Source organism: Echeneis naucrates, chromosome 20, assembly GCF_900963305.1.
Source record: "Echeneis naucrates chromosome 20, fEcheNa1.1, whole genome shotgun sequence".
Taxonomy (NCBI): domain Eukaryota; kingdom Metazoa; phylum Chordata; class Actinopteri; order Carangiformes; family Echeneidae; genus Echeneis; species Echeneis naucrates.
In genome coordinates, this window is record NC_042530.1 from 16914036 (window position 1) to 16942025 (window position 27990).

General features: G+C 42.7%; 2 protein-coding genes across 9 annotated transcripts; one reads left to right on the forward strand and one right to left on the reverse strand.

Annotated features, from left to right (window-relative positions):
• Positions 1 to 253: 253 nt before the first annotated feature.
• Positions 254 to 22772, reverse strand: LOC115060971 (WD repeat-containing protein 37-like). Of its 4 annotated transcripts, none has more exons than XM_029529158.1 (15): positions 22364 to 22772; positions 21065 to 21262; positions 19199 to 19295; positions 18969 to 19064; positions 18275 to 18339; positions 17988 to 18071; positions 14949 to 15087; positions 14278 to 14349; positions 14023 to 14067; positions 13764 to 13840; positions 13024 to 13258; positions 12048 to 12189; positions 3615 to 3749; positions 2660 to 2774; positions 254 to 2584 (listed from the first exon to the last, which is right to left on the reverse strand). In XM_029529158.1, the coding sequence occupies exons 1-15, from the start codon at positions 22364 to 22366 to the stop codon at positions 2453 to 2455; spliced, it is 1635 nt and encodes a 544-aa protein (XP_029385018.1). In that variant the 5' UTR covers positions 22367 to 22772; the 3' UTR covers positions 254 to 2452. The 4 variants fall into 4 exon arrangements, with proteins under 4 accessions (XP_029385018.1, XP_029385020.1, XP_029385019.1 ...); XM_029529160.1 differs by lacking the exon at positions 22364 to 22772 and adding an exon at positions 19874 to 19945 and having other exon boundaries at positions 21065 to 21121; XM_029529159.1 differs by lacking the exon at positions 17988 to 18071.
• On the forward strand, positions 22228 to 27988 carry idi1 (isopentenyl-diphosphate delta isomerase 1). 5 transcript variants are annotated; one of them, XM_029529166.1, is made up of 8 exons: positions 22228 to 22660; positions 23431 to 23465; positions 24011 to 24250; positions 24789 to 24961; positions 25039 to 25131; positions 25255 to 25385; positions 25488 to 25592; positions 26850 to 27988. In XM_029529166.1, the coding sequence occupies exons 3-8, from the start codon at positions 24099 to 24101 to the stop codon at positions 27060 to 27062; spliced, it is 867 nt and encodes a 288-aa protein (XP_029385026.1). In that variant the 5' UTR covers positions 22228 to 22660; positions 23431 to 23465; positions 24011 to 24098; the 3' UTR covers positions 27063 to 27988. The 5 variants fall into 5 exon arrangements, with proteins under 5 accessions (XP_029385026.1, XP_029385029.1, XP_029385028.1 ...); XM_029529169.1 differs by having other exon boundaries at positions 24096 to 24250; XM_029529167.1 differs by lacking the exons at positions 22228 to 22660; positions 23431 to 23465 and adding exons at positions 23127 to 23364; positions 23635 to 23639 and having other exon boundaries at positions 24096 to 24250.
• Positions 27989 to 27990: the final 2 nt, after the last annotated feature.

Below are 27990 nucleotides of genomic sequence, written 5' to 3' on the forward strand. Positions count from 1 at the left end.
GTGAGTCCCTCTCCTTGAAGCTGGAAGACTGTTTGGCAAGGAAACTTTAGAAAAACAGATTTGTATAATCATACATATATATGTACATATATACTTTGTACTTGCACTCTCATTAACACCAAGACATCTCGAGGTACCAGATTTCCACATGAATAAAGTGTTACTTTATGGAAAGGATGTATATCTTTTGAGCTGATTCAAATGTGAGAAAGATTTGTATAAAATAAGATGGCAAAGAAACATGAGAGACTGGAAAGGGAAACCACACATTTTTATTGGAAAGTGTCAGAGAGCATGTACCTGCCACAATAAGGTATGCAAAATAGATCACATAATGAAGTTTGAGGTGAATATGATTCGCTACAATGAAGCAAAGCATTTCCACTTTCTTTTTTTTTTTTTTTTGCCAGTTCAATCTGGCACTCACTAATTTAATGTATCAATCCAAAATCATATTTCTGCCGAGTTGGAATTCATACATGGGGCACAAACTGGACTTGCCTTTCTACCTGCAGATTAAAATGACAGTGATACCAGCAGGTGCTAAATTGAGTTCCCTGAATGAAAAAGGAGTGAAAATCCTATCTGCCCTATGCAGAGGAACACAATTAGTTATTTAACAAGCATTTGGGAAAGTGTATTGATGCTCAGATGGATACAGCTAATGCACCATTTTCACTGCAATGGTAAGGCATTTTTACAAGTTATTACAATTCACTTCAAAAATCCATCCTGGCTCTATTGTTGCTAGAAGCAGCGATGAAGTGTCATCTAAAGCTAACTTTTGGTTAAGTTATGCATACCTATATACAGCTACAGCTACACCAATCCCACAAGTAAAATAAATCAAATGGGATTTACAGCACTGAAATAAAACATCTGGCAATTGCCAGCCAGATTGACAACAGCATGACTTCATGTTTAGGATATTGCACATGTGTAACTAGTAAAAAGTTTCCTGGATCCTGACTGAGCCCAGACCCAGATACACTACTGTCATTCAATGTCAGATTCCAAGAAGGGGGGGGGGGGGGGATCTAATTCAGTCTGAGAACCTAAAGTTTCTTTTTTGTTTATTTTATAAAGAGCAGTGCACACACTGGACAGCTTTGTCTAACGCAAAAAAGTGCAACAGGTCATACAAGGGTTCAATGCAGAATGGAAACACTATCCTGATGATGACGACAAGCTGTTACTGAAGAAGAGAAAAGTTCAGCAATTTTTCTCCAGCAGTACAGGGCTCTGAGTTGGCAACAGTCAGAGGATGGCTCTGTATCTCACTAACTCTAACACACCAGAGAGGTGGATAGTTTATAGACACTGTTTTTAGACACCTTACCTAAAGCGACCGTGAACAGAATACTATAGCATGATTGTGTTAAACAAATCCCACACAGAGGATTTGTGTGCAACGGAAGTGCAGCTGTTTTGCCATTATTGCTATATTCTTGGCAAATTGCATTTAACAGAAAGGCAAATGGAGCAATAAAAAAGACTGTAAACATGGAACAAGGCAGAGTTACAGTATCACAAATCTGAATATTGAAATATTGAATTGGAGGCTGGCTGTGAATTGAAAGCATCAATTAGGCAAAGTCTTGAGTTTAGATCATTGAAGACTTCAGGACAGGAGAGCAGGTCCCATTTTGAAACACATGTAGGCCTGAATATGACTATGTTTTGCTCCATGATAAGAAATATTTTGACTAAAACAATAAAAGCCTTTCACAGAATTATCCTGTTCTCCCTAGGATCCACCCTCAACGGTAGATTACAGTAAAACAATGATCCATTAACAAGCAACAACCTGTAGCGCAGGTCACTTTACCAGGCCACAACTTAATATATACACATTTATCTTTAAATCATGTTCTACACACTGTCCTGACCTAACAATTGTTCTAGCAAAACTTTACAAGTAACAATGGGTAACTGAGTTTATCTACATGCAAGAGCGTTCATTCAGCAGTAACCACAACAGTGATGTGAGCAGCAGCCTGTGACCTGGAGGCAAACAGTTGAAATAGAAAAGGCTAGTTGTGAATGGATCAGCTCAGCCACGTCACAATTCACAATCCATGCTAAATAAGTGAAGGGTTCAAACACAGAGGAGCAGCTCTGAGGCCTCGTACACACTGAGACATTAAATGGATGGAACAGTGTCAGTCAATTTCACAGGGTTCAGTTGCAGATGTGCACAGTGACAGACAGAATAAAATGGGGAGTAATATGGTATTACCAGTGGATGTTAATAGCCACACCCTGGAAAACAACAGAAATAACAAGCCATGTATTTCAGCTGCTGGGAAGCTGTGAAATACATCACAACTACCATGTTTCACAGGGTGAACACTTAAAGCTTAGTAGCATGTACGAGGTCCACAGATTACAGTGTTTATTTGTACCATACTGTATATACATGGATAGATTGTGATCAGTAGCCTGCTGCACTTCACTTCTCCTGGAGCAGTGCAGGGATGTTGATGTTCCACCCGATGGCCTGTCGGTCAAAGCCACAGGTGAACAAGTTGCACGACTGATTCTCTTCATTCCACGCTGTGCAACACACCATACGTCTGTGTCCCTGCAGAAACACAAACTCATTTAGATGATGCATACTGACTGATCAAACACACAACTCCTCCTTTGCCATCTTTACCATTCTGTTGCTGCGTGGGAGCCTGGCCAGCCTCACTCCACTCATGTCAAACAGGCGCACCTGTCGGTTGTCGTGCGGCAGAGCAATAATCCTCTGGTTGGTAGAGACGCTTATTCTGAAACACCAGGGCACATTATTTTAGCATCAGGGGCACTGCAGCTGGACTGATAATTTGTATAACTCAATCTTCATTTACATATATCGCAAACACAAATTCACTTTCTAGTTTGCATACTACATACTAGCTGCCATTAGCTAAAAGGCGTAAATGGACACTTTTTTTTTTATATAACAGCAACTGAGGAAACAACACTCTTTGCAGTTGCAAAGTATTCTGGTCTTCATGTTAGACGTTAAGTAAAACTGCAGTCCCTACATATATTGATGTCTGACTAACTATAAAGCTTACATGTGAGCAGTGGCTTTAAAATCCCATGGGAAAAAAAACTTCCCTTTATTATTCTGACAAGCTAAGGTGCTAAGATCATTATTATCTTTTTAAAAGGAATCTACAGGTTTTCATAGACATGAACATGAGGCTTAAAAAAAAAAAAAAAAAGAGTACATCTTTTTGCCTTTTTAAAAATGCAGATTTTCATATTATTTGCTTTTTGTGATCAAAGCATTTTGAGGGACCTCTTGTTCATCTTGGAGCTTTGCATTTTCAATTTTGTGTTGGTGTAAATGAGCTTGACAGCATATCTGCTCTGTTTCAGTAAAAAAAAAAACAAAACCCAAAACAAATGTCTGTCTGTCTGTCTGTTGAGGTCTGTTATATTATGTATGGTGGTCAAAATGTTGCTTGTGCAATGGCAGGAAGCTTTTAGGCAGGTTTTCAACAGGTCCTTCATTTCCCCCTCTGATTCTGCATCATCTTAAACAAAATTACCCTGCACCAACCAATGCATCGACACATCCTTGTTTCTCATCCAGTTACATGTGTCCCCTCACCAACCTGTTCACAGCTGAGTCCGTGCGGATGGTTGCTATGGGCGACCTCATGTTCTTCAAATCCCAGACCTTGACAGTGCGGTCGTCGCTCCCTGAAACCACGTTGTCGACAACTGTGAACACTGCAGATGTCACCGTGCTACACAGGTGAGGGGCGCAAAAACAGAAGACAACTGTCATATAAAGACAAGAATACTCTCCTTTGTGTGATCATATTATGTTCAAAAGATTCTCCACTTTCCAATTAAAATGCAGTCATGAGAGCTGAAGAAGTACAGCGATTTGAGATGGCAGAGTGTTTCAATGTCATTTGTATGCTGAAAGAATCTCCATGGTGAGGAATTTAGACTCATGAAAATTAGGGAAGTTTGGGAGGGAATGGTTTCTATCTAGACCTGTCCAGGCTGTACCCCACTCGCATAGAAAGCTAGCTGGGATGAGCTCCAGTATCCCCAACTGGCCCTTACACAAACAGTAAGCAGTAGAAAACGAATGAGTGAGAAATATATATGAAATGGTATTTAATGTTATCAAATGAGTGAAAGCAGTTATACGCTAAATGTTTATATAACACGCTAAAGTAGGAAGGTAAAGTCAGCAAGGTGGTCTAACACACTTGACATATTTGACATGTATGGCACCTTTTAAATATCTGTATGTGAGTGTTTTAATGTTGTATAATATTTTATAGCAACCTGAAGACTTCATCACACGTTAATATTATCCGCAGAGGGCACCATGTATTGTTTCCATTGCTGCCTGTTATCAATGACCTGCAGTAACTTCCGACTCTAATGACAATTATATGTAAAAGAAAGATGGTGCCACATACATATTATTTTTCCATCATGGTATGAGCATCTCCCTCATCCAGCACTGTCTTCCATCCAGCCATGCTCTGAACAATAGCAAAAAATCTGGTGTCCATTCATTCAACAAACTACTAAGATTTCCAGTCTCCGATTGTTCATCTCAGTCATTTCCCTGCATGAATGAGAGATAAAGGAAAAAAAAGGCTGGATGGAATTTCTGATTCTTGATTAACTTTTATATTTTGTAGTTTACCTTCACAAACAAACACACACACACAAACATACATGTGCATGCACACACACATACGTATATATATACACATTACCACTAACACCCACTTACAATATTTCCACATCTAGTTTTCTTCACCCTTAATTCAAAGTGGTGGGGCATCAAGGGCTAATCTGGGGTCTAAACTATGGGAGAGGTTGGACTGGAGAAAACTGCTACACCTTCTGACTCTGTAGGGGAGAGGCCAGCTGGGAAACCAGGAGGTGGAGAAAGCGACAAAGAATAAGAAAGATAGGAGGTGTGCTGGGTGGGAGAGGTGTGTGTGGGGAGCGTAATCAGACAAGGTAATTGATTAAAAGGTTGTATAAGGTTAAAAGATTTTTCAAATGGGCGGTGGAGGTTTGGAGGGTGGTGTCACTTAATGGCATCACTGCAGTGTCTCAAAGAATCAAGGTCAAGACTTGTGATGGATGATGGAAAGAACGCAAGATGCAGTGAGGGACTCTTCTGCAGTTAAGGTGAAATGTCGATGAAGCACAAAGACCCCTGTGCTCTACTGACTCTCTTTTCTTTTCTAGGACACCACCAAACCTTTTCAACTAATGGCTAACACTGAGGTCATATGAGGAGAGAAGTGTTATAGTCAAAATTAATTCCACTAACCGCACAGTTTAAAAGCCATTATAGAAGGTGGAGGGCACTGACAATTTGACTCTCAGCTACTTTGGGACAGATTGTCACTTTATTCCCTTTATTTGTGCAATCATAGTGAGAGAGACAAGAAAGTCAGAGGGAATAACCCAGGCTGCTGTGCACACCTGGGCCATGTGCTCTTCCACGCGAAACACCACAGTTTCCAAAGTTTATCAATTCTGAGACAAGTTCTGAATTTCTCCCATCCCCCATGTCATTGTTTCACAGCAGAACACACACCTCATGTTGCTGCTCAGTTATTCTGAGTTGACCTTGTGCTGACCATGATAGTGTGTTCTCAGGGTGAATTTCAGATGTGAGGTAAACACTTCAGCCAGACCTGAGAATCTGCACTTTGATCCCTGATGACACAGATCCGGAGTGTTATTATAATTTCTTTATAACAGTGCACAGGATCTGCAGGGTGAACTGAGGTGTGTATTCTGATAGTGCAGCTGTGATCCTGGTCCTCCTTTCTAACAAACACAATTAATGACACATCTGGGATAATCTCTCATTGTGAATCACTCCTGATGAGAACATGTATCTGCTACAGTAAAACTGCTGTCTGCTGAGAACCTGCTAAGTGCTAGTGTAGGCTTCCTGAGACAGGATGTTAAACCTAACGACAGACAACCACACACACAAACACAACTTGCTTTTCTATCATCACTGATGGCTGGACGGAAAAATGTGAGATGGCATCCGGTTTGTACAGAAAGTCCATTGTAACCTCTCGTTTTCTTTCAGCCATTTTCTTAGCTCATGTGCAGTTGTCATTATTCTGCAATTGCAGTGGGGGTGTAGCTACAGACTGTGTACTGCACTTAGCTGTAATTGCCACTGAAGGCAGGCAGTGAAAATGATGTCTCCTCCAGCTCTCAAACTTCTCTGCATTTACACCATTCACACTCTGCTCTGCTGTTCCCACAGAAGAAATAAGGAGAGAACAGCGCTAATGGCAAACAGGAGAAACCTATGACATGGCAGAGAGGTTCCGACTGAAACAAATCTCACAAGTTGTGAAATGGAAAGAAGAGGAGGGTGAGAACCTGCATGTTTGTCTGAAAGACTCAGGAAGGATTCTGACAAATCAGACAAAACAAAGACTTCTTAAAACCAAATAACCAACAAGCAGAGGCGTGCATCTCTCCAAAAATAAAAAAAAATATGGTGGATCATGAAAGAGTCCGTGGAGCAGAGGGAACCAGCTCCTCCCCGGCCAGAAGGGGGCCACAAGCGGGATCCTGTGACCGTCTTGAAGGACCCTGTGGAGTACCAGTCAAATCAGAGGAAGTGGAGGGAAGGCATACAGAAGGCCATCTGGCCAAGGGCGAGCCAGCACATCCTGACCTAGAGGGCTTGTCACCTTGGCCAAGGAGAACGACAGAGGGCAGTAGGTTGACAAGTGAAGAGGTCCACCTCTGCTTTGCCGAAGAGGTTCCAGATAGTGTGCACTACCTCTGGGTGGAGGCACCACTCTCCTGCTGGAGGTTTCTGGCGAGAGAGAAAGTCTGCCAGACGGTTCCGCTCTCCCAGTAGGTACATTGACCGAAGGCGGGGAGCTGCCCATGTGAGGAGATCCTTCGTCACTTCCAGCAGCTGCGGAGACTTGGTCCCGCCGTGATGATTTATATGATACATAGCTGATGTGTTGTCCACCCGTACGAGGACATGCTTGCCTCTTAGGTGTGGAAAGAAGTGTTTGAGAGCTAGGTGAACTGCCTGCAGCTCCAACACATTGATGTGTGCACCCCAGTCTCCCATGGACCACCGCCCTGCTCTGCCACACTGCACCCCATCCTGAGGGGTAGGCATCTGTGGTGAGAGTCTCCCTGCGAGACGGAACGCAGCCCACAGGAACACCCCTGAGCATGTAGGCCCTGTCTCTCCATGGGGCCAAGGTGAGGGCAGCCTGCTGTGATACCCTGAGCTTCCTGCACCTGTGCCGCTTGGCGTCCAGGTGGAAACGGTTCAGCCATCTCTGCAGGGGGCGCAGTGACAACAAGCCCAGGGGAACCACAGCTGAAATGGATTTTAGTTTGCCCAAGAGGCGAAGAAATGTAACATAGGTCAGCTGGCGGCCCTCCTGGAATAGGGTAAGAAGGTGTAGGATGTCGTCAACCTGGTGGGGGGACGGTCTGGCTGTCGTAACACTGTTCAATGTCACCCCAATGAAAGATCTGGTCTGTAACGGCACCAGGCAACTCTTCTCCAAGTTCACCCTGAGTCCGAGGCGGGCCATGTGGGACAGGAGACGCGCTGTTTCCTGTGATGCCTGGGCCAGAGACGGCGCACAGACAAGCCAGTCGTCCAAGTATGGAAGGACTTTCATGCCCTAAGACTGGAGAGGCGAAAGGGCCTCATGAACCTCATGAACACCCTTGGGGAGAGTGAGAGCCCAAAGGGCAGCACCCTGAACTGCCAGTGGCAGCCTCGATAGGCGAAGTGAAGTAACTGCCGATGTTGCTGAGCGATGGGGAAAATGGAAGTAAGCGTCCTTGAGGTCAATGGATGTGAACCACTCTCCATGTGCTACAGTTCGCAGGACCTCTGCTATGGTCAGCATGTGGAAGGGTATGACTTTCATGAATCTGTTTAACCCTCTGAGGTCTAAGATTGGGCGAAAGCCCCTGGTCTTTTTTGTCACAAGGAAATAGGTTGACTAGAACCCCCTGGGAAGTGACAAAGGATCCACAGCCTCGATGGCGCCTTTGGCCAGGAGGGCGGATAACTTCTGGTCCAGTGCTAGAGCTTTTGCCGGGTCGCTGACGGAAGTCATTCTGACCCGGCCGGATGTGGGGGGCCGGCGGTGGAATTGAAGTGGAATTGACTGTGAAAGCCAAACCTGCCGACCAGCTACACCATCGTAGGCCTTTGTGAGGAGATCGTCTGTGATCCGACACTGGGGTCGAGGGCACCTAGCATCCCTTCACAGAGCTTCATCCGGGGACACTATGAGTGAGGCAATGGTGGGCTCAACGGCTGGCATGTAATCCAGGCCAACTCTCGCTGCATCGTGCATGATAGCATGCATGGAGCTGTTCTCCATTCCGGCCATTGAACTCAGAGAACTCAGGAACCACCCTTCCTTGGCTCCTACCTGTAATTGTGAAAGTGGGTAGCTGAAGCTGCTAGGGAGAGCGTATCCTCCTCAGGTATCAGCATCGGCATTGGAGGAGAGGGTGCTACCTCAGCTTCCAAGGAAGCGTCAGGCTGGCGAGCTGCGAGCAGGGACCTCATCTGGGCCAGCTCAGCAGACAGCTGCTCTACCTTAGATGAAAGCCTGCTATGATCAGACTTTGTCCTCTTCCTGGGGGGTGTGGCTTCTGCCGCCACTGCTCGACGCTTGGAGTGTCTCAGAGAGTCCAGATGTGGCTGGCCCAATGGGGGGAGGTCACGCCCATCTTCTGGATCTTCCACCTCTGCCAGTCTTGCAGTCCTCACAGGTAAGTAGCTGCAGTTCATGCAGGGATTGTCGGACAGTGCATGCTGCAGGTGCTCAGGGCCAAGGCATGTGGGGCGGAGGTCGCGGCCGTCCTCTGGTTGTAGAGGGGCCTCACAAGATGGGCAGAAATGGGAGTTAACCATTGTGGTGGCTCCTAGACTGCTTAGGTGCTCCTGCCATGATGTCCTAAAGAGGCCTTTTACTGGGGGGAGGGGGCGTGTACGCCTCCTGTGCCAGGCAATGGGCTCAGTAAAGATCAGCAACCACTTGGGCAACCTGAGCGCGCACGCTATGGGCAGGCCAAGTGTGGGAACTGTATGCTGAAGGGAGGAAGCACGTACATTTCCTATACCAGCAGGAGCCCAAACACAGAAATTAATCAGCAGCACAAGCTGTTACAAAACAAAGGTAGCCACTGCTGTGGCCCTTACCCAATCAGGGTTCTCAAGTTTAATTAACAAATTGGAGCGCTGACGCTACAATTAATAAGAAGCAAACCGTGTGCTTTGGGGAGGCAGCGCGCACGCAGCCTGTACAAACAGAGGTTGACAAACACACTCATCCGTAAGTTATAAGCTACCGCTAGCAGAGAATCCATGTTGGGCACTGGGACGCGCTCACGCAACCCACCAACTAGGTAAGTGAGCGAAAGACATCAGCTCAAGCAACTAAATTATATGCCGGGAGAAGGATGGGCGAAGGCCATCATCACCAACAGGAAGTTAATAAGCAAAACAAAGTAGCTGCAAAGAATTAGGAATATACTCACCTTGTCCCGGGAGGGAGGTGAGGGCACTGCCTTACCGGGGAGAGAGTGTTGCGGTGTCCACGTAAGCTCATTACGACTAATTGAAAAAGAGCGATATCGCCGTCGCAGCTCCTGGAGGGCGAATGGTCGCTGTTCCAACCGACAACGGTCGCGGAACTACTAGCGATGGAATAAGGTAGCTGTAGTGAAGCGGGCCAAATGCGGCTCAGTGCTTCCAAAAGCAACCTGCGCGCGAGAATAAAAAAAGGAAATGAGGCTCAGGTGACACTGGAAGATATGGTCTCCTCCGGGTCACCCAGAGGTCACAGGTGATATTTTTATTTTTTACATACTGGAACTGCGCATGCACGAAGGGGAATATTCAGTGCTTAAAGCACCGCCTCTGGCGGTCAGCAGAGATGAAATAGAACTGAAACTTATTCTTTATTTTATCCAATTACATTTAACATTACACTGAAGAGACCAAGAGTGAAGACAGACTCCTGGTGCACTGTGACATGGCCCCTCTACAGTTTGCTTAAAGACCCGGCATTGGTGTGCAGCAGGTTGATGACAGTGTCATCTACCTGCTGCACAGATGCCAGTCACACCTGGAGACCACTGGGGGCACAGTGGGGGTCATGTTCATTGACTTCTCCAGTGCCTTCAACACCATCCAGCCATCAGTGAGAGGTTAGAAGGAGCTGGAGTGGGCTGTAACCTGGCTGCATGGACCACCAGCTACCAACAGACCACAATATGTGTCTTTACGACTGTGTGTCTGATCTGCTAGTCTGCAGCACGGGGGCCCAATGGGGGAAAAGTCCTGTTGCCCTTCCTCTTCACCCTGTACACATCAGGGAGGTCATCACCAACTTTGTTGACTGGTGTGAAGGGAACCACCTGCACATCAACGGCAGTAAGAAAAAGGAGGTGGTGATCGACTTCAGCAGGAAGCCACAACACACTTTGCCAGTGAACTTCCGTGAATATAGAGATCGTGGAGGAGAATAAATACCTGGATGTTCACCTTAACAATAAACTGGACTGGTCACTAAACACTGAGGCACTGTACAAGAAGGGCCAGAGTCGTCTCCACCTAGAGAGGTAGTAGTAGTAGTAGTAGTAGTAGGTGGAGGCCTCTGCTCAGGAATTTCTATGACTCTGTGGTGGCTTCTGCCATCTTTTATGCAGTGGTCTGCTGGAGCAGTGGATGTTCGGAGAGGGACAGGAAGAGGCTCAACAAACTGATCAGAAGAGTTGGATCTGTCCTGGACTGCTCTCTGGACTCCATTGAGGAGGTTGGTGAGGAGGATGTTGGCCAATCTGTCATCCATTCTGGACAACCCCTCCCACCCCCTTCATGACACTATGGGAGAACTAAGCAGCAACAGACTGCTGCACACAAGATGCAAAAAAAGAGCGCAACTGCAGGTCATTAATCCCAAAAGCGATCAGACTGTACAACAATTCTCTGGCACTGCAATTAAAAATCTGCACTTTGGATTTATTACATCACTTTTCTTTTTGCACTACTGCAAAGTATTTCTTTACCACTGCCACTTTATATTGTTATATTTTTAATATTTTTTAGTTTGGGAATTTTTTGTTTCTATTGTGTATTTTTTATTTATTTGTTTTATATATGGTTGTTGCTGCAACAAGGAGTGTTGCCATTTTCTCAATAAAAAGTGAACAGCTTCTAAAAGTTTCTGCTATTTGTTTTTCATCTTGACAGCTCAATCTTGAGGGACTGAGGGTGGATTGCAGCTTTAAATGCACTAGTTAAGGACAAGGGGGAAACTTTTCACATCTGTGGCTATTTGGGGGGGGGGGGGGGGATAAGGAGAGGACAGTTGTCGTTAACTCTAAAACACTGGTGCTTAATCTCATTACAGCTATTGTCTAAGGGAGAGAATTAATGTGGGATCTGCAGGAATTATACATGTTGGGGTCATACATAATGAGCTCTAAGTAATCCCCCACTTGCAATCAAAGGCAGCCAGCCAGCACACACGTGTAGGAAAGCACATATACACAAATGAGCACACACTTCTAATGCCTTTAAAAGGGTGCTGTTGTTGAAAGCCACAGACAAGCCTGACAGTCATCGTATTGAAATGAGCAGCTGCAATTGAGTGTTAACAGTGAGCAAAGTGCCAAATTACACAGAGTTGGGGATTCACACAGAAACGGACAGATAAATGAACAGGAGGGAGAAGGAGAGGAAGATGGAGAAACAGTAGGGAGGAGGACAAGCAAACAGTTGAAGTGAGGAAAAGTGCTCAGTAATAAATAAGAGCCAAGGTGCAGGCTTAGAGCAGCAGGCTCTATAGATGAATGTGGGACTGTAAGGATAAAAAAAAAAAAAAACTGGGGGACCACAGAGATGCTGCATCACCACCCTGTGGGCAACAAGAGTACTGCAGCAGCTAGCCATCATGCAAACTCTAGGTGAATATCGACCAGGATGGAGCATGTGTGTGTCTGTGTGAGATACCTACTCAGTGTGGCCCTGGAACACATTGACAGAGTGGATGGAAGGATCCCTGAAGTCCCACAGCCTGAAGGTGGTGTCTCTGGATGATGTAACCACCAGCCGCTGGGTGGGGTGGGTACAGCAGTGGGTCAGCTCCTGGTCGTGGCCTGGTTGTACACAAATACGAACACACACAGTAGTAAAGACATGAAGCTTTGCGCTTGTTTTCCATAATTTTTGTCATTCACTTATATACTTGTCAATTTCTGCAGCCAAAAAGTGTTTCTGTCCAACCTTTTTAAGAGATAATATGCAACAGTTTCACAATAAAAAAAAAAAAAAAAAAATCACTGGATCTATGTATTATATTTTGTTGGGACATGTACTCAGATCAAATGTTTCAATCAATTCTCAAGCCATTCTAATCTGTCATTTTAATCGTGGTTATGATCTGTTCCATTTGTTTTGTCTATGTTCACGTGTCTCTGTTGTTGTATTTCATCCTGTTCCAAGCCAAATTTTTAATACACACTTTTTACAAGTCCTTTGAAGCCATATATTATAGCTGGATGAAGGATTTTAGCAATCTGGATTTTCAGATCAGAACACAGATAAGCAGCAGTTTCAGCTGCTGTTTTAATCTCTCTTTTTTTCTTGATACAATGTTTGTGGAGTCCATTGTTATTGCTTTGATTGACAGACTCCAGTGGCAAAGGCTACAGATTTTGAAGAGAAAACAAACACTGCTCTCATCTCTGTGGGTTTGACAGAATGACAAGGGAAGAAACAGATCAGATGCCTCTAAACACATATTTGGTAATGTACACTCTGTGGTGCGCTGCAAATGGTCAATGTACAGACGATCTTCTTTTACTGCACTTGGTATTCGTTTGGAAATTAACTGCAGCCTTATTGAGGATGACAAATCAAACATAAATATGTATTTTTTCAAATAATTCAAACACAGATATCAAAAACACCACATCAGTCTGTTTGCCTACCAGTGAGTGTGTGAACTAGCTCAGATGTCTCCACCTCATACAGGTTGGCAGCACGATCCCAGGAAGCTGTCACCACTTGCCGGCCACCAACCAACCAATCAGCTGCAATCACTACGCCCTGATGGCTCTTCAAGGTTGCTGTGGCAACCCGGACAGTGGGCACCTCAAATGGACCCTCACCGTCAACCTCACCTTCTTCTCTATCTGAGGAGTCCTGATCGTCATCACATGGAGCCTATGAAGGGACATGCAAGAGTTGAGCAATGTGCACTGACAACTTGTTGTCATTATTTCATCATAGAATGTAAAGTGACCTATTGGTAGATTTCATTTAAAGTCCCATATATTATCCATAGACGTCCATGCCTTATCTGATTATAAGCAGGTGTAGGATCTATATTAATTCAGTCATAGGTCTCAGTCTCAGTCCATTGAGAATTTTTTTCAGAAACTGAACCTTAAAACCAGCTGTCGGGACTTTGTGGCATCACAATTAATTTGCTTTCTCTGAATGCTCACCTGAAATTTGCGGTATATTGTGAATCAATCAAAAAAAAAAAAAAAAAAACTGTCTTCTTAGGGAGATCTACACAACAGAAGAGTGTAAGGTACAACCCTTCACATTGACCTCTATTGTTTGAGAGAAATACTAGCAATTATAATCAAAATACTTTTGGTTAATGACATTCCAGGACATTCCAGTCGCTACCCAGGAACAACAGTAATACAAAGCTACTCACGCTGACATCTGGTGTTGGCTGGGGGGCAGGAAGCTGAACCATGTAACGCCAGATGTGAGCTGTCTGGTCCCCTGAGGCTGTGCAAACACAAGTACTCATCAACAAACAAGCAGCACAATCACATCTATACAGAACTGAATGCTGGAGACAACAGAGGCAAGATAAAAATAGTCAAAAAGACATGAAGAGAATCAGCATGTTGACAGAAATATATCCACACAAATCAACACAATGAAGACACATGCATTCAGATACAAACCTGTGAGGGCCATCTGCTCTATGGGGTGGAACTTGATGGAGTTGACTGTGGGAAAATGATAAAATATATAAAAAATAAGTTATATCAAGGATTACTCATTTAACAAGCCATGTGACGAAATGCTGTAACTGTAACACCAACTGTAACACTGTAACTTATAGCATATTTGAGACATGAACCTGCCGATATGGTGTAAGAATAGGTAAGAGCAATAGTACTTCTAACATGTGCTTTATCTATTTAAATTTTAATTACCTGATCCTGCATGACCAGCATACCTCAGCAGACACTTCCCAGTCTCTATGCTCCACAGCAGAGCTGAGTGGTCTGTAAAGAGAGCAAGGTGGACGACATTGCCAAGTGCTTGCTCTTGGAGGGATATGTTTAACAATTCTGTAAAGAGTTTGTGTATGCGTGTGTGTAAAGCGCTTTGATGAAACTTTGTTATGACTTGTTATGAACATGAAGCATATTTACAATGACAGCTATTGATTACTGCTGGAACGTATCATTTTACATAATGGCATCATAGTTTGATTTGGTAAGGAATGCCTGAACCAGTTTATAGGGAAACAGAGACTGAGCATCTTAGTTAAAGCAGCAGTGGAACTTCAGGTTCTCTCTATGGCAGAAAAAAAAAAACAATGTTAAACACAAAATGGTATATTAACTGTTGTCTTTTTATAAGTTGTGTTGTAACCTTTCTCTGTGATATGTTCACTGATGCAGTGTTACTGCTGTGCAACTGATGTTATCAATTATCTTGGCTCTGCCCACAAATTTCTTACTGGTCGTATCACGTCTTTACAGGTAATGTGATTTAATCATGTAAATACTGAATGCAGCACCTTTAAACTGAACTAATTTCTCCTATTTAAAATAACTGTGCGCCATGGTGGCAAAGTTAGCAAAGTTATTTAGTCTACCTGCAGAGGCAGTGCCCAGGACCAGCGGCTGAGTTCGTGTGACACTGAGGTCCCAGATCCCGTCCCGGTGGCCCATATACTCCTTTAGCAGCTGGCATAAGGCTCGGGACCCTGTGGTGGCCTTGAAACTGGACACAATCTGAGCAGGAGAAAGAAAAGGCAGGGGCATGCAAGTGAGGGAAGAGACAGGAGAGAAGTGTGAGCATTGATCCTGGTGCAAAATTTGTCACCAACAATAATGACCAATACAGCAATACAGGTCCCAGCATGAATGTGGCTTATTTACAAGACATGAAACAGCACAGTTGCAGAAACAAGGGGTTAATTGAGTTTATAATTTCAGCTTTCAATTCCTACCAAATACCCACACCAGAGACTGCTACAGTAGCTTTAAACTGTTGCTATCTGACAAGGATATAGAGATTTATTAGGTTATGTTATATCTGATGCCTGTGTCCAAGGGCAAGTGGGCTAACCTCTTCCTCTGGGCTAAAATCAGATTTTATCATGACCCTGATTTGCTCTTAATCAAGCAGCTACACTGCTGACAGCTCTATGGGGAAACTGATCATCTTTTCTACGGGATCAGGACAAGGACAAAACACTCAAAATACTGTGAGAAGCAATAAAAAGGAAGACATTTAATTGAGCTGTACAAAAATTTTGCTGTTCAGAAATTTGTCAGAGAAAATGCTTTTAGACAGCATTCTCACAGTGACATTTCACTGATTTTTTTTTGTCCATATCTACTCTAGACTACTGAAAAAGTTAAAAATGCTGAACATTTTTCAGGCTAACTTTTCACTCTAAGGCCTTATCTTGGAACCAGTGCAACACAGCTGCATTGGTGTCTTAGTTTCAAAATAGTCCTAACTTTCATATCCAGCACCATAGGCGTGCTGGTCTATAATGAGGTCTGGTCTGGGGGCATTGTTTGGCACAATGCCACCGTGAGGCAGAATAAAGTGATAAGAGAATGGGCATCTGAGGAGACAAGACCTCATTGAATAACAGTTTATAGAAAGCACAAGTTATAATAAAGAAACTCACCCCTGTTCAGGTGTCCTAAAGGATGAAATTAGCTATCTCTGGGGTTGCAAATGCTTTCATTTCTGCTGTAAAGAGCTAGTCCAAGGAGTAACTAACTAATTTTCAGCAGTATTATTACATTTAGCATATGCATATTATTAATTTTTTCTTTTAGTTCTGCTGCTTGGTTCATTAAAGTATGCATTCTATTCAAATCAAATCAGATTTATTTGATCATAACAAAGTTACATCAAGGCACTTTGTATATAGACCAAACTCTTGATAAAATTATTTAAGGAGACCCAACACCCCCCACCCATGAGCAAGCACTTGGCGACAGTGGCAAAGAAAAACCTCCTTTAAGAGGCAGAAACCTCGGGCAGAACCAGGCTCAAGAGGGGCGGCCATCTGCATCTACCGGGTTGAAATGTATTCATTACATTTGTTATAAATTTACACAGGAATAAAGCTCTAAGAAGACAAATGAACAGCAGAGCATGCTCTATGAGACAGGCCAGCAACAGGGCTGCAGGCAAAAGCTAAGCATGTGTAAATCCAGAAAACAAGCAGTACTTTTACATTCGGGGTCATCTCGAAATCTGCCACAAGGTTTATGGTTTCAAATTGAATCTAAATGTCACTAGAGTTATAAAATGAGGACAGCACATCACCAAATTCTATTCAGTTTGATTGTAACTGCTGCTGCAGGCACACAGCTTACCACAGCTGTAAGCTTCGATCATTGGCAGTCATTAGATGCAGCAGTGAAGCATCTGGTTCACATGTGTCAGACCGTGTTAAGATATGCTCTCATTCTGTCTAGTCTGCTTACAGTCACACTACAGTACAACACAACCTTATTTGTTGTTGTTGCTGTCATTAGAAGACAATGAGCAGCAAGCAACAAGAACAACCCCATTCCAGTCAAGGTCACCGCAGCAGCAAACTGAGGGGACAGTTAGTGCAGATCATTAGTCTCATTTCCCTGCAGTTATGACAAATGTAGTCTTAAATTATTTTTTTGCCAGCTGAGAAGTTAGCTGTACATTAAATAGCAACTACATCTGACAGGAAGTTAATGTAAAAAGTCCTCCCTTCCCATCCCTTCTTCTCTAGCTTTCCAATTAGAAGAGGATTGCATTCTACTCAGTTTGTGGCTGCTTTAAGATAATTTCTTTGCTTTACAAGAAGCAACAAGAAAGTTTTTAACTTTAACAATGGTACGTACAGTAAACCATCACTGGGCTCTATGCTTACATTTACTTTGAAAACAATGAAAGGTATAGATAAAAATTAAACACAAATATATCTTTTTTTTTTTTAAATAACATTACTGTATCTTTTTAGAAAAATGTAAGTCATTAATAAACAGAGATTGTCACACTGGTGAATCCACTTCATTTTTGATACTCGCACACTTTGCACTGGGATTTACTTTCACTGTTGATCCCTGCATTAAAGGAGTAGGTAGACAATTTGGGAAATGACTCAGTTACTTTCTTGGCAACAGTTACATGAGAATACTGACACCACTCTCATGGTTATTCAGCAAATTTATAGTTAACACTAGCATCTTATTATTTTAACTAAGAATGAAGACTGACATGACCCCCTTCCTTTGGAATATTTGGAATAAATAAACTGGATGTAAAGTATGAAGGCTTGTTTAGATTGGTGCTAAACTAAATTAACGCCCTGCTCAAGGTTGAGGCAATTCTGTGTAGACTTGCAGCCATTCAAACTCCTAGTAACCCTAATAAATCTTTGATTTTGTACTTAACTTTTTATTTACAGGGATTAGATTTGGTCCTATGAATAATTTCAATTAATAACCAATCAGAAACTTCCTTTGTATATCATGTGTTCTAGCAGCCTTTTACCCTCATGGCCTCTAATGCGCGGAACAGAGAAGAGATGAGAAGTCAAGGTCAGACTCGAGTTAAAAAGACATTCAGCCCATAGCTTTTCCCTCACAATACTAAGAGATTAACAGAGCATTCAGGAAATTACCCATGAATCTCCACCCCACAACTCCCATGTGGCCACACTGAAGTTGCGAGGTCCACCTATTTTTCCATGGAGTGTGTACAAGCTCTGCATTAGCAAGAGATTAAAAAGGAAGACATCATCATAGAGTTTGATCAAACTCTGGCAGTTGAGACATCTCCATATTACTAGTACTGTTGCATCCTAACAATGTTTGGTCATAATTTTACTTGTTAGCCCACAAACACTTTTTGACTGTGAGGTAGTCTGGTACCATCTACACAAGTGACAATACAACTGGGACCAAGTACCTTGCTGGTTGAGGCTTTGTAGGTTGTCTTCAACTTCTGTGACAATTGACTGGTGCTGTGGCTGGCTGTGAGATTAAGAGACAAAGAACAGTGGTTGATGTCACTGCTGCAGATAACTCTTAGTAGCTCAAGTCCATGTGGCTCCTAATGACCTCTGACAACATGCTGCCAGCAAAGATATGCTATTTTCACATAAAGGGAGTTTACAATTTAAGCCAGGCCTGTTTGCATGAAACTATGTGTATGTATAGGAAATATGAAGATACATTCTTATACAGAGATGTTCATTTACTTACAACTTACAAATTTCCCTAATTGAGAAATTGAATGCACGTGTACGGGCCTCAATTCCATTCACATAATTAGGCATAAGTTGATGTGTCTCATCTTTTTGTTACATTTCAACTGCATTGTCACTCAGCTCATTCTTTAAAGAAAAAAAAAAAAAAAACCCACACCATGTTGGTGAGCCAAATATTGCAGGTTTCAGGTAAGGAAAGGGGACATGTTTTAAAATAAAGCCTTTTTGGGTTAAAGTAAAAGATTTCCAGGTGGTGCTGGTCCATGACACTGCGACACTGTATTCACTCACATTTAGATGCCACACTATCATCTAAACCAGAAAGAAAACGTTGTTAAATGTATTCAGGAAAACAAAAGCCTAAGGGGCAACAAAACGTGGGAAATATTGAACCTTTTGTTTTCAGGGCTCCCTTGGTGGGGTCTCCTCCTTCAATAGTCTGTCCATCTCCGGTCATACGCTCATTTAGGGAGTCAATTTCCCGGCGCACTGTAATGTTAGCACAATGACATCTCATCCGTACGCAAACACGCAAATACCTGCGCTATCATGCCATCTAGTTAGTCAGTTAGCACATGAAGATAAATACAGTAAGGTAAGTAAGAAAAACATTCGACACTCACATTCAATGTTTTCAATGTAAAGATTTTCAAACTCTCGCTCAATTTGACCAAAAAGGTCAAGAAGGTTGTTCCGTAAGGACAGAGGCAGCTTTGAGTCCTGCATAGAGAGAAACACAGGCAGAATTCAAATGCAACATGGGCCAAGAGATTCAACGTATAGGTGTGTGTCTTGTGTTTAAACAGCCAACACTATTTTTAAAGGTTTTTACAAGCTGTTGTTGACACGATGGACTTACAGTGACTAATGGGTGTCTCATATCATGTATAGTAAAATGTAAATTTAATTGACTCATAAAAACAAACCACTTAAAGAAATCTAAATAAACCCTCACAAATCTCTTGTTCACCACCGCCAGTTTATTAACCTGCTTTAATGAACTGCCACTGGCACTTATAAGAACACTGCAACATTCTCAGATAAAGAAGTACAGCCTATTTACAATTAACTAACCACATACCGGCCAGGCTCCAACTGCTCACTGGCTACATTTCAATAGACTTACTTCCATTGTGAAGTACTCAGTTATTAAATGCTCAGTCTAGAGCAGACTAGTATGCAAAGTGAAACAAAGGCTGTGAAAACATTGGAGTCACAAGGTTGCATTTGACAGCTCCCCTTCAGAGCTGTTACTTATTTCTAACTGCCATCTGAGAGACAGAAAACCAAACACTTACATCCATAACTCTTTCTTCTGGCAAGTGTTCAGATCAGTAGTTTGTCACAGTAATGTTAACCGCCTGACCATTCTGCCAGCGCCACATGTTAACACATTTGTGAAAACAAAAAAGGTCAATTAGCAAACAACATGCAGTCCTTATGAATTCAAAGCTGCTTAGTTGTGGCCTTAAAACCTGCAACGTACTCCTGCTAATAATGATGTCATCATGGCTTGGCAATAGAGGAAAAGGTTCTGGTGAAAAGACTAATCAGACCTGAACAAGCAGCCAGTATTAATACTTGATGAAACAACAAGTCAGTGCAAGTTGAGCTCAAGTTCTAGAAGCTGATAAAGTAAAGACATGGTCAAGTAAGGAAAGTAAATGCTAAAAACTTTCCTTGTGCTGGAAAGTTTAGTGGAGAGAAAAAAAAAAATCATGCTTCAAAATCACCTCATTTGAACTGAAAATTTCAGAAAATCACCTGCTTCCATTTGTTTTGTCTTTCTTTTGTCAAACTTGTCAAAAATATGACGACACCACTCAAAGAACTCATGAACTCGCAATGATTCCTAACTGGGATGTGACTGTCAATACAGTCAACTCCCAAAAGTTAACACCCACAAGGATCTTGATCAAACAGCAGAAAGGAGGCTGAACAGCTACCTACAGCGGATTTTTCATCAGGATCTACGTATTAATCAAAGAGCCTACAGTTTTGCCTTTCAGTGAGAGATGAATCAATTGCTGCTCCAGCTTAAATGTTTGAAGAGGTGGTTAATCTCTAACTTCATGTTATCTTAAAAAGTCACTGTAGATTCCTTTGTTTTGACATGAAGAATCAATAACTGGCACACACTGTTGTATGAATAAGTTAAGATGTGAAATGAAGAAATTAATCAAACTAAGTTTTCCCTCAGGGAACGAATCTCATCTCAAACACACTGTACCACTGAAACTGTGGCTGTTGTAACACCAGGTAAAAAATACAGTCCACCATCCAAGAATTGCAGTCAAAATGGTGATTAACTCATTTACCCATTTTGGTAAATGCAGTTTTAACTGATATATGAGAAACTCTCATCTATACGTCACATGTTAACATATGTCTTATACACTGCATGTTTACTAAATTCTTTATCTTCAAACTGTAAAAAGTGTGTGTCTGTGTGTGTGGGAAAGAGTATCTTGAATATGCAGCTTCCTCACCTGTCCCTCCAGCATGTCTCCTCTCTGCATGCCCAATGGTCTCTCTTCTGTGCTGTTGGTGCGCCGGATAGATAAACTGTGAGCCTTGCGCTTCTGCTTGGGGTGACGGGCAGCTGAAGCAGAGCCGCTGCTGCTTCCGCCCTCCACAGGCATCCCTTCTACCTGCTGGATGGATCTTGTCCCCTGCTGATGTATGACCTGAGAGACAGGTAAACAAAGACCAAGCTCTGCGGTTGGCGAGTGGGTGGATCGGGTTGGGTTTGTGGGTTAACACCACCTACCTAAGGGTAAAGAGGAAGTCAAGTTCTGGTATACAGCCTTGACAGAAACTGCTCAATGTGGAGGTCAACTCCCCTCAGAAATCTAAACTAAAACCAATATATTCTATATTATGTCTACTGTTGCATTCAGAGAAGAACTGAATGTAAAAATAAATAGCCAGTTATTTAATGTTTCTTTTTTTAATAATAAAAAAACACATGTTGTCTAATTTGTCAAACAGGTCTAAGACAATTAACTCACCAAACAAATGTATGTGCATGTGTTATGCAATGAACCACTGACTTCTTAAATTGGCCTCTTTTCGTGTTGACTCAACACCAGACCCTGCTGATGAAAGACGACTGTCGAAAAAACAGGTGCAACTGTTGAAAAACATTATGAATAAATCTGTGATTCGTAGCAAATTGTATTTAGTCCAAATTTAGTACTGGCAGCTGGGGAAATCTGACTCCCCGGAGTCATCTGCTTTAATCTACTCGCGTCTATCAGCAAGCAATACACTTTCGATTTTGCTTTATTTCCAATGCAGTGAGGCACACGGTCTCACAAACTAAGCGGATAATATGATTATGAAGCCGGTACACTCGACATGGACTCGCTGAGCACCAGTAAACCCACCAGTAGCACAGGAGAGTCACGATGCATTTAAAAATGGACCGTTAAGTCCACAATACGAAAGTAGACATTAGTGTGACATGCGCCAGAACACGTGACTTCATTGTACATTGACAGCCCCTCGGCAAGTCCACTGGATCAGTGACCGTTCGCTGTGTGAGTTCAAGATGTGTAGCCTGTCAGCCGTCATGCAGGGATCAGTACTGACACTCACCGTCGTCACTGCCCGTCTGACTTCACACTGGACCAGCACAGAGATCTGAAAACTGGGTTAGCTGCATGCTAACGCTACTAGCTGCCACATACCAGCGTCACTGAAGCTCAAGGTTCAACATGACCGCACTAGTGGAGGCTGACCTGCAGCAACATGTTAACCTTTTCATTAGCAATAGCAATACCCACCATGCTGTCAACGTATGACTACGTAAACCAGAGTTGTGTTTTGTTTTTGTTTTGTTTTTTGACACATCAACGCATTTAATTTTTTTTAAATCACAAGATTTGTATTTGCCCTTTCTAAGCCAATGGCCTGCCCCGAAGCCGCCAGGGCGACCAATGAAAAGATGTGACGTCAGAAACACGCAGTGAAAGCACGGTCGGCAGACTGCAGCGCAGAGCTGTAAAATGTAGCTGGAAACAAACGCAGAAGACGTTAAAAGACGCAGTTTATCCGAAGGACACAGGAGAGTAACTGTATAAGTAAGTGAACGTGCTGTCGATCTCCCCGTAAGTGATAAGAGTATAATGCAGACAGTCCATACTTGGGTCCAGTTGTCACAGGCCTTGGTGGTGCGGGCTAGGCTGTGGTCTGATGGAGAGGTGACAGCGAAACCTGGAGTGGATTCTGCTAGAACAACTGGACTACACGTAATACTGTCACAGCTTTAGGCATGGTGAACACATCTGCTCTAGATTTCTTCATTACTTCCTTCATCGAAATCACCTCTTGCTCCACTGTGCTTCAATTGACTAGTAACTTAGCAGCGTGTGTGTATGTACAGAAATACCTGCATACATACATAAATAACTAGTCATTAAATCTACCTTAATGTAACACTGACATGATCAATGTCACTGCATTGGACGAATTTCCTTTCAATTCTTTAAGTACATCTTACTGACAGTCATAAATTTATTCATCTTCTACCGCTCATCTGTTTTTTGGGTCCCGGTGGGTGCTGGAGCCAAGCCCGGCCAACGTTCCGGGCGAGAGCGGGATGGATAGGTTGTCAGTCGATCACAGGGCCAACACACTGAGACCCAGACCTACGGACAATTTAGAGTCACCAATGAACCAAAACATGATGCCTTTGGATGGTGGGAGGAAACCAGAGTAAATGCAAACTACAGGACGCAGGCCGGGAGCCGAACCCCATCTTATTGTGGGACAACATTGCTCACCACTACGCCGCTGTGCTGCCCATCTTACTGACAATTACTAATTTATTTATTTATTTTTTCCTCTTTAGGCTTTTTCCCTATTTAGGGCAACAGAGCAAGTCAGGTCAGTGACTTGCATCATGTGCCAGACGGCACAATCATAAACTCTAATTAAGTCTGCAAGTAATGATTATTTTGATTGTCAGCTAATAGATTTTTAGTTAGTCACAGTTATTATCAAATGTAAACAACAATTCTCGAAAACTGCTCTGCAGTTTGCAGAGATTTGTGATTTATTGTAATGGCGTAAATGTAGAAAAAAATGCGAGCCGCTGCAAATATGGTTTTCTTTAAATTGCGTTAATTATTACGATTTTCTGAAGGAACTAAGGTTAAAACAAAACACGTGGGAAAGCTTAAAAAATGTAAAAGACATATTGTTTATCTTTATTTGCGTTGATCTCTTCAATGAGTAATAATTTTATGAATAATAAATGCAAAAATTATTTACAGTTGTGATAAATGTACTAATTAGTAAGGCACGCGTTATTTATAAAGGTTTCATGGGTTGAAATTATACAGTTTAAAAAACATTGTAATAACCTATTGCTCACTTATGATACATTGTGAATATCAGTTTCACGAGAGCTCTCGTTCCTGTTCATCCAGCTTCTAACCACTGGATGTGAGCCTCCCCTGGTTTTCCAGACACCCACAGCCTCAGTCTGTGTGATTGGTTTTCTCTTTCGGTCAGGCGATGGTGCGGCCTGTGTGGGCGGTGCTCCGGAGACTGTCCTGCGAAGCAGCAGCCTCGCTGAAACCAAACGAGTCTACCATTGTGGGAGCCGCTGAAAAGTGGAGCAGACCTCGCCGCACACACATCTACCCCTGCCACAGACACAGAACCAGGTAAGCGGTGTCCAGCGGAAATCTGGATTCCGCAGGATCTCAGGATAAAGGCCGGAAAGCCCCAGACGAGCCACCTGACCATCAGCAGTGTTATTCACTCAGCTGGTCGTCTCTGTTGACATGCTGCTCTCATAGGGAAGAAATTCAGTCTCCATCAAACATGTTGTCAATCTGATGTGGTTGAAGGATGTGTTCAAGAACAACAGCTAATCACTATATGTTGTTTTGCAAATTAAAGCAAGCAGGAGCTTATAGAATCAGATGAAAAACACTTTAATATGTCCAGGGGTTCACTTCACTCAACTCTCTCACTCAAGTTTGTCAGGAAAATAAACGGTTAATTCTTCTTTGAATCTTTGTACATGTTCACATTTGGGGTTGGACAAAAGAAGCTATCTAAACTGTCTACTTAGCACTGGGGACTTTCAGTTGTGATGTATTTATGCTGGACAGATTATCCAGTCATTTAATAAGTGGTGTCATTAAAGGTACTGCGGTAAGGGTCAGCTCTGAGCCTTGCTTTATTATTTCCCTACAGTGAAATCAGACACCTACAGTCAGCAGTCAAGATGCCTGAGATCACAACAGATCACCTGGACGACAAGCAGGTGCAGCTACTGTCTGAAATGTGTATCCTCATTGATGAGAACGACACCAGGATTGGAGCCGATACTAAGAAAAACTGCCACCTCAACTCCAACATTGACAAAGGTATATCTGTTTTGCTAACAGGGACTTTTCTGTGTTTTCCCATTTCAAATTTGTTCTCATGAGTCTTTTTTGGCCAGGTTTGTTGCACAGGGCTTTCAGTGTATTCATCTTCAACAGTGAAGAAAAGCTTCTCCTACAACAGAGGTCTGATGCCAAGATCACTTTTCCTGGTCAGCAACACATTACTATCCTCCAATCTGACTCTCAATACTAGTCCCAACATTGGAATGTAATGTGTTAAAACATCCTGTGTGTGTGTGTGTGGGTGTGGGTGTGGGTGTGTGTACTGGCAGGCTGTTTCACCAACACATGCTGCAGTCACCCTCTGCACACAGACAGTGAGGTGGAGGAGAAGGATGCTATAGGAGTGAGGAGAGCTGCACAGAGGAGACTAAAAGCTGAATTGGGCATCCCAACAGAACAGGTAAATGTACACCATTTATAGTTCTGGCTGGTGTACTGAATGGAAGTTGATTCTGGAGGAAAGTGATGACTCTTTGCTTGTGTCTCATCTCTTGCACCTCAGGTGACGCCAGATGAAATGACATATCTGACCAGAATCCACTACAAGGCCCAGTCAGATGGCATTTGGGGAGAACATGAGATTGATTACATCCTCTTCATGCAGAAGGTATTATTATTGTTCTTCCACATGCCACTTAATCGATAAACGTGTCTGAAACTAATTAATCATTGTATGTTGAGGTTATATATTTAAAGGGTAGCACAGGGATGATTTATATGATGATCTTAGACTTGAGTTTGTGGTCATTTGAAATATTTATTGTATTAATTTGTCAGGGACACCTAGAATCCATCCTAGAAAAGTTAAAATCCACAATGGATTAAACCTGTTTATTTTGAACCAATTAACAAGTGTGTTTCAATTCATCATCGGCTTAAGCAACAGCAAAGCAAACAACAGTAGAGGTCACAGCATAAGTGGCTGTGAATGAATGAAAATGTGTAGGGGGAGTGACTACATAGCAAACAGCACTTCACAGATGCTTGAAGTGTGTGACAGTAACAAGGGAAAGCAGCAGGATCAGACCTGGCAAGTGCTGGTAAATTACAAGGGAAGAATATTCTCACCTTCTGTTTGAATCAGATCTGACCAATAGCAAACATCATACACAACGGGCAAGTGCAGTAACTGTGTTGTTGATGGCTTAAAGCAAAAACTATGATTGTCAATTGGTCCATATTAAATATCAAGACTATTCAAATGTAATGATGGGACTGAGACCCATCACAGATGCTTTTGTGTCCTGGAAGTGGGACATGTTGAACATTGGACCTCATGCAAAGCAGTAAGATATTCCAGTATTTGTCAACCCCCACCCCCCCCCAAAAAAAAAAGGCTTTATCATTTATGTCACTGTAAAATTAATTAATTTAAAGGAAGTGTGGCCAGCACATACAAAATTTTACACAAAACTTTTTTAATTGTTTTTTTTTTTAATCAAATGAAAACCACTCTGTTAGGAAATATGCTCAATGTGCACATGGGTCCCTCACTGCTCCACATCAGTTGATAAGGCAGGACTTACTCTGGTGCAGTTTTGACTGTTTAACAACCTCTGCTTGTTGGATTTTTTTAAGACATGTTCTGCTGCTTGACTTAAGTTTAAGGCTAATAGTGAACACATGAGGCACATAGCGGGATGGAGCTCTTTAATTAGAGCCAAGAGCGGGCATAAGTCACTGTCCATCGTGAAAACCGAATGCGAGTGGCCCTCAGCTTGGCTTCTAATTAAATCATATCCTAAGGCCGACAGGCATTCATTCAGACCACAGGCCCCTCCAGCCCACTGGGATGAATCTGGGGGTAAGGGTCTTGTCAGGCTTTAGACACTAATAGTGTTTTGTTGTTTATGTCTCTCTGAAGGATGTGGAGCTGAGTCCAGACCCCAATGAGATCAAAAGACACTGCTTTGTGAGCAAGGAGGAGCTGAAGGAGATGCTGGACAAGGCCAAGCGCAAAGAACTGGAGATCACACCCTGGTTCAGCCTGATCGCTGAGACCTTCCTCTTTAAGTGGTGGGACAGCCTACAGAACCTCAAGCAGTTCATGGATCACAACAACATTCATCGCATGTAACTGCAACCAGGGTCAGTCTTTACCTTCGGCTCCCCGTAACCTCTGTTTGGTACACTCTTCATGTTACACAAAAGTAAAGCCTGGCTGCCCCTGACATTTAGGTGTCGAGAGACAAGCATCACATCAAGCATCTTTTGGCAGGTTTGATTTCTACACTAGACGAGGAAGCAGAGAATGTTTAAACCTACTTAAAAGTCTGAGGGGATGTGGTTTACAGTAGGTTTGTTGCTGTATAGATAACATTTCATCACATTTCATTCTTTTGAAAAGATGCATGTCAGGTTGTAAACTCTGAACAGTAGATGTCTCATGTATTGGGCTGAAAATAACTATTGTTGATAGAAGTAGTGCCTGAGCACAGGTCTTAAAGCTGAGGTGATGGTGTCTCCAAGCCATACCAACCACTGTCACTCTGTATATGTTGGCTACAATATCAGTGAACAAGCTGTATCTTTCTACCCTTTTACGCAATAAAGGATTTGAATAAGCTCACTGATGGGATGTGTTAAGCATCAAGCTGCTGGGATAACAGCAGTGAAAGGTTGGGGATGGAAGGTAGTGAGGGTGTAGTATATGAAGTCATCATTTGGGCCAGTCCTCCGACCTGAGCCATGAGTCAAATAAACAAATCTGGTCCATCATGCCATTTTATAACCTTTGTATCTCATGAACTGGTAGGGGATACATTTTGTGAAAATACTCGGAGCTGATGAATTACTTCAAAGGTGACTGTGGAAAGCCTGACCAGAAGTGATAGAAGGCTGAGTTGGAAGTAATGCCCAGGTAGCAAAAGGTGTTCTATTCAGGAAAAAAAGGAGCAGCCAGGTCATAAATACAGAAAACAAAAAAAACAAACAAACAAGCCAAAAAAAAAACAAAAAACTGAAGACATACTAAATAAGCCATTAACTTGGTTATATAGGCCTCT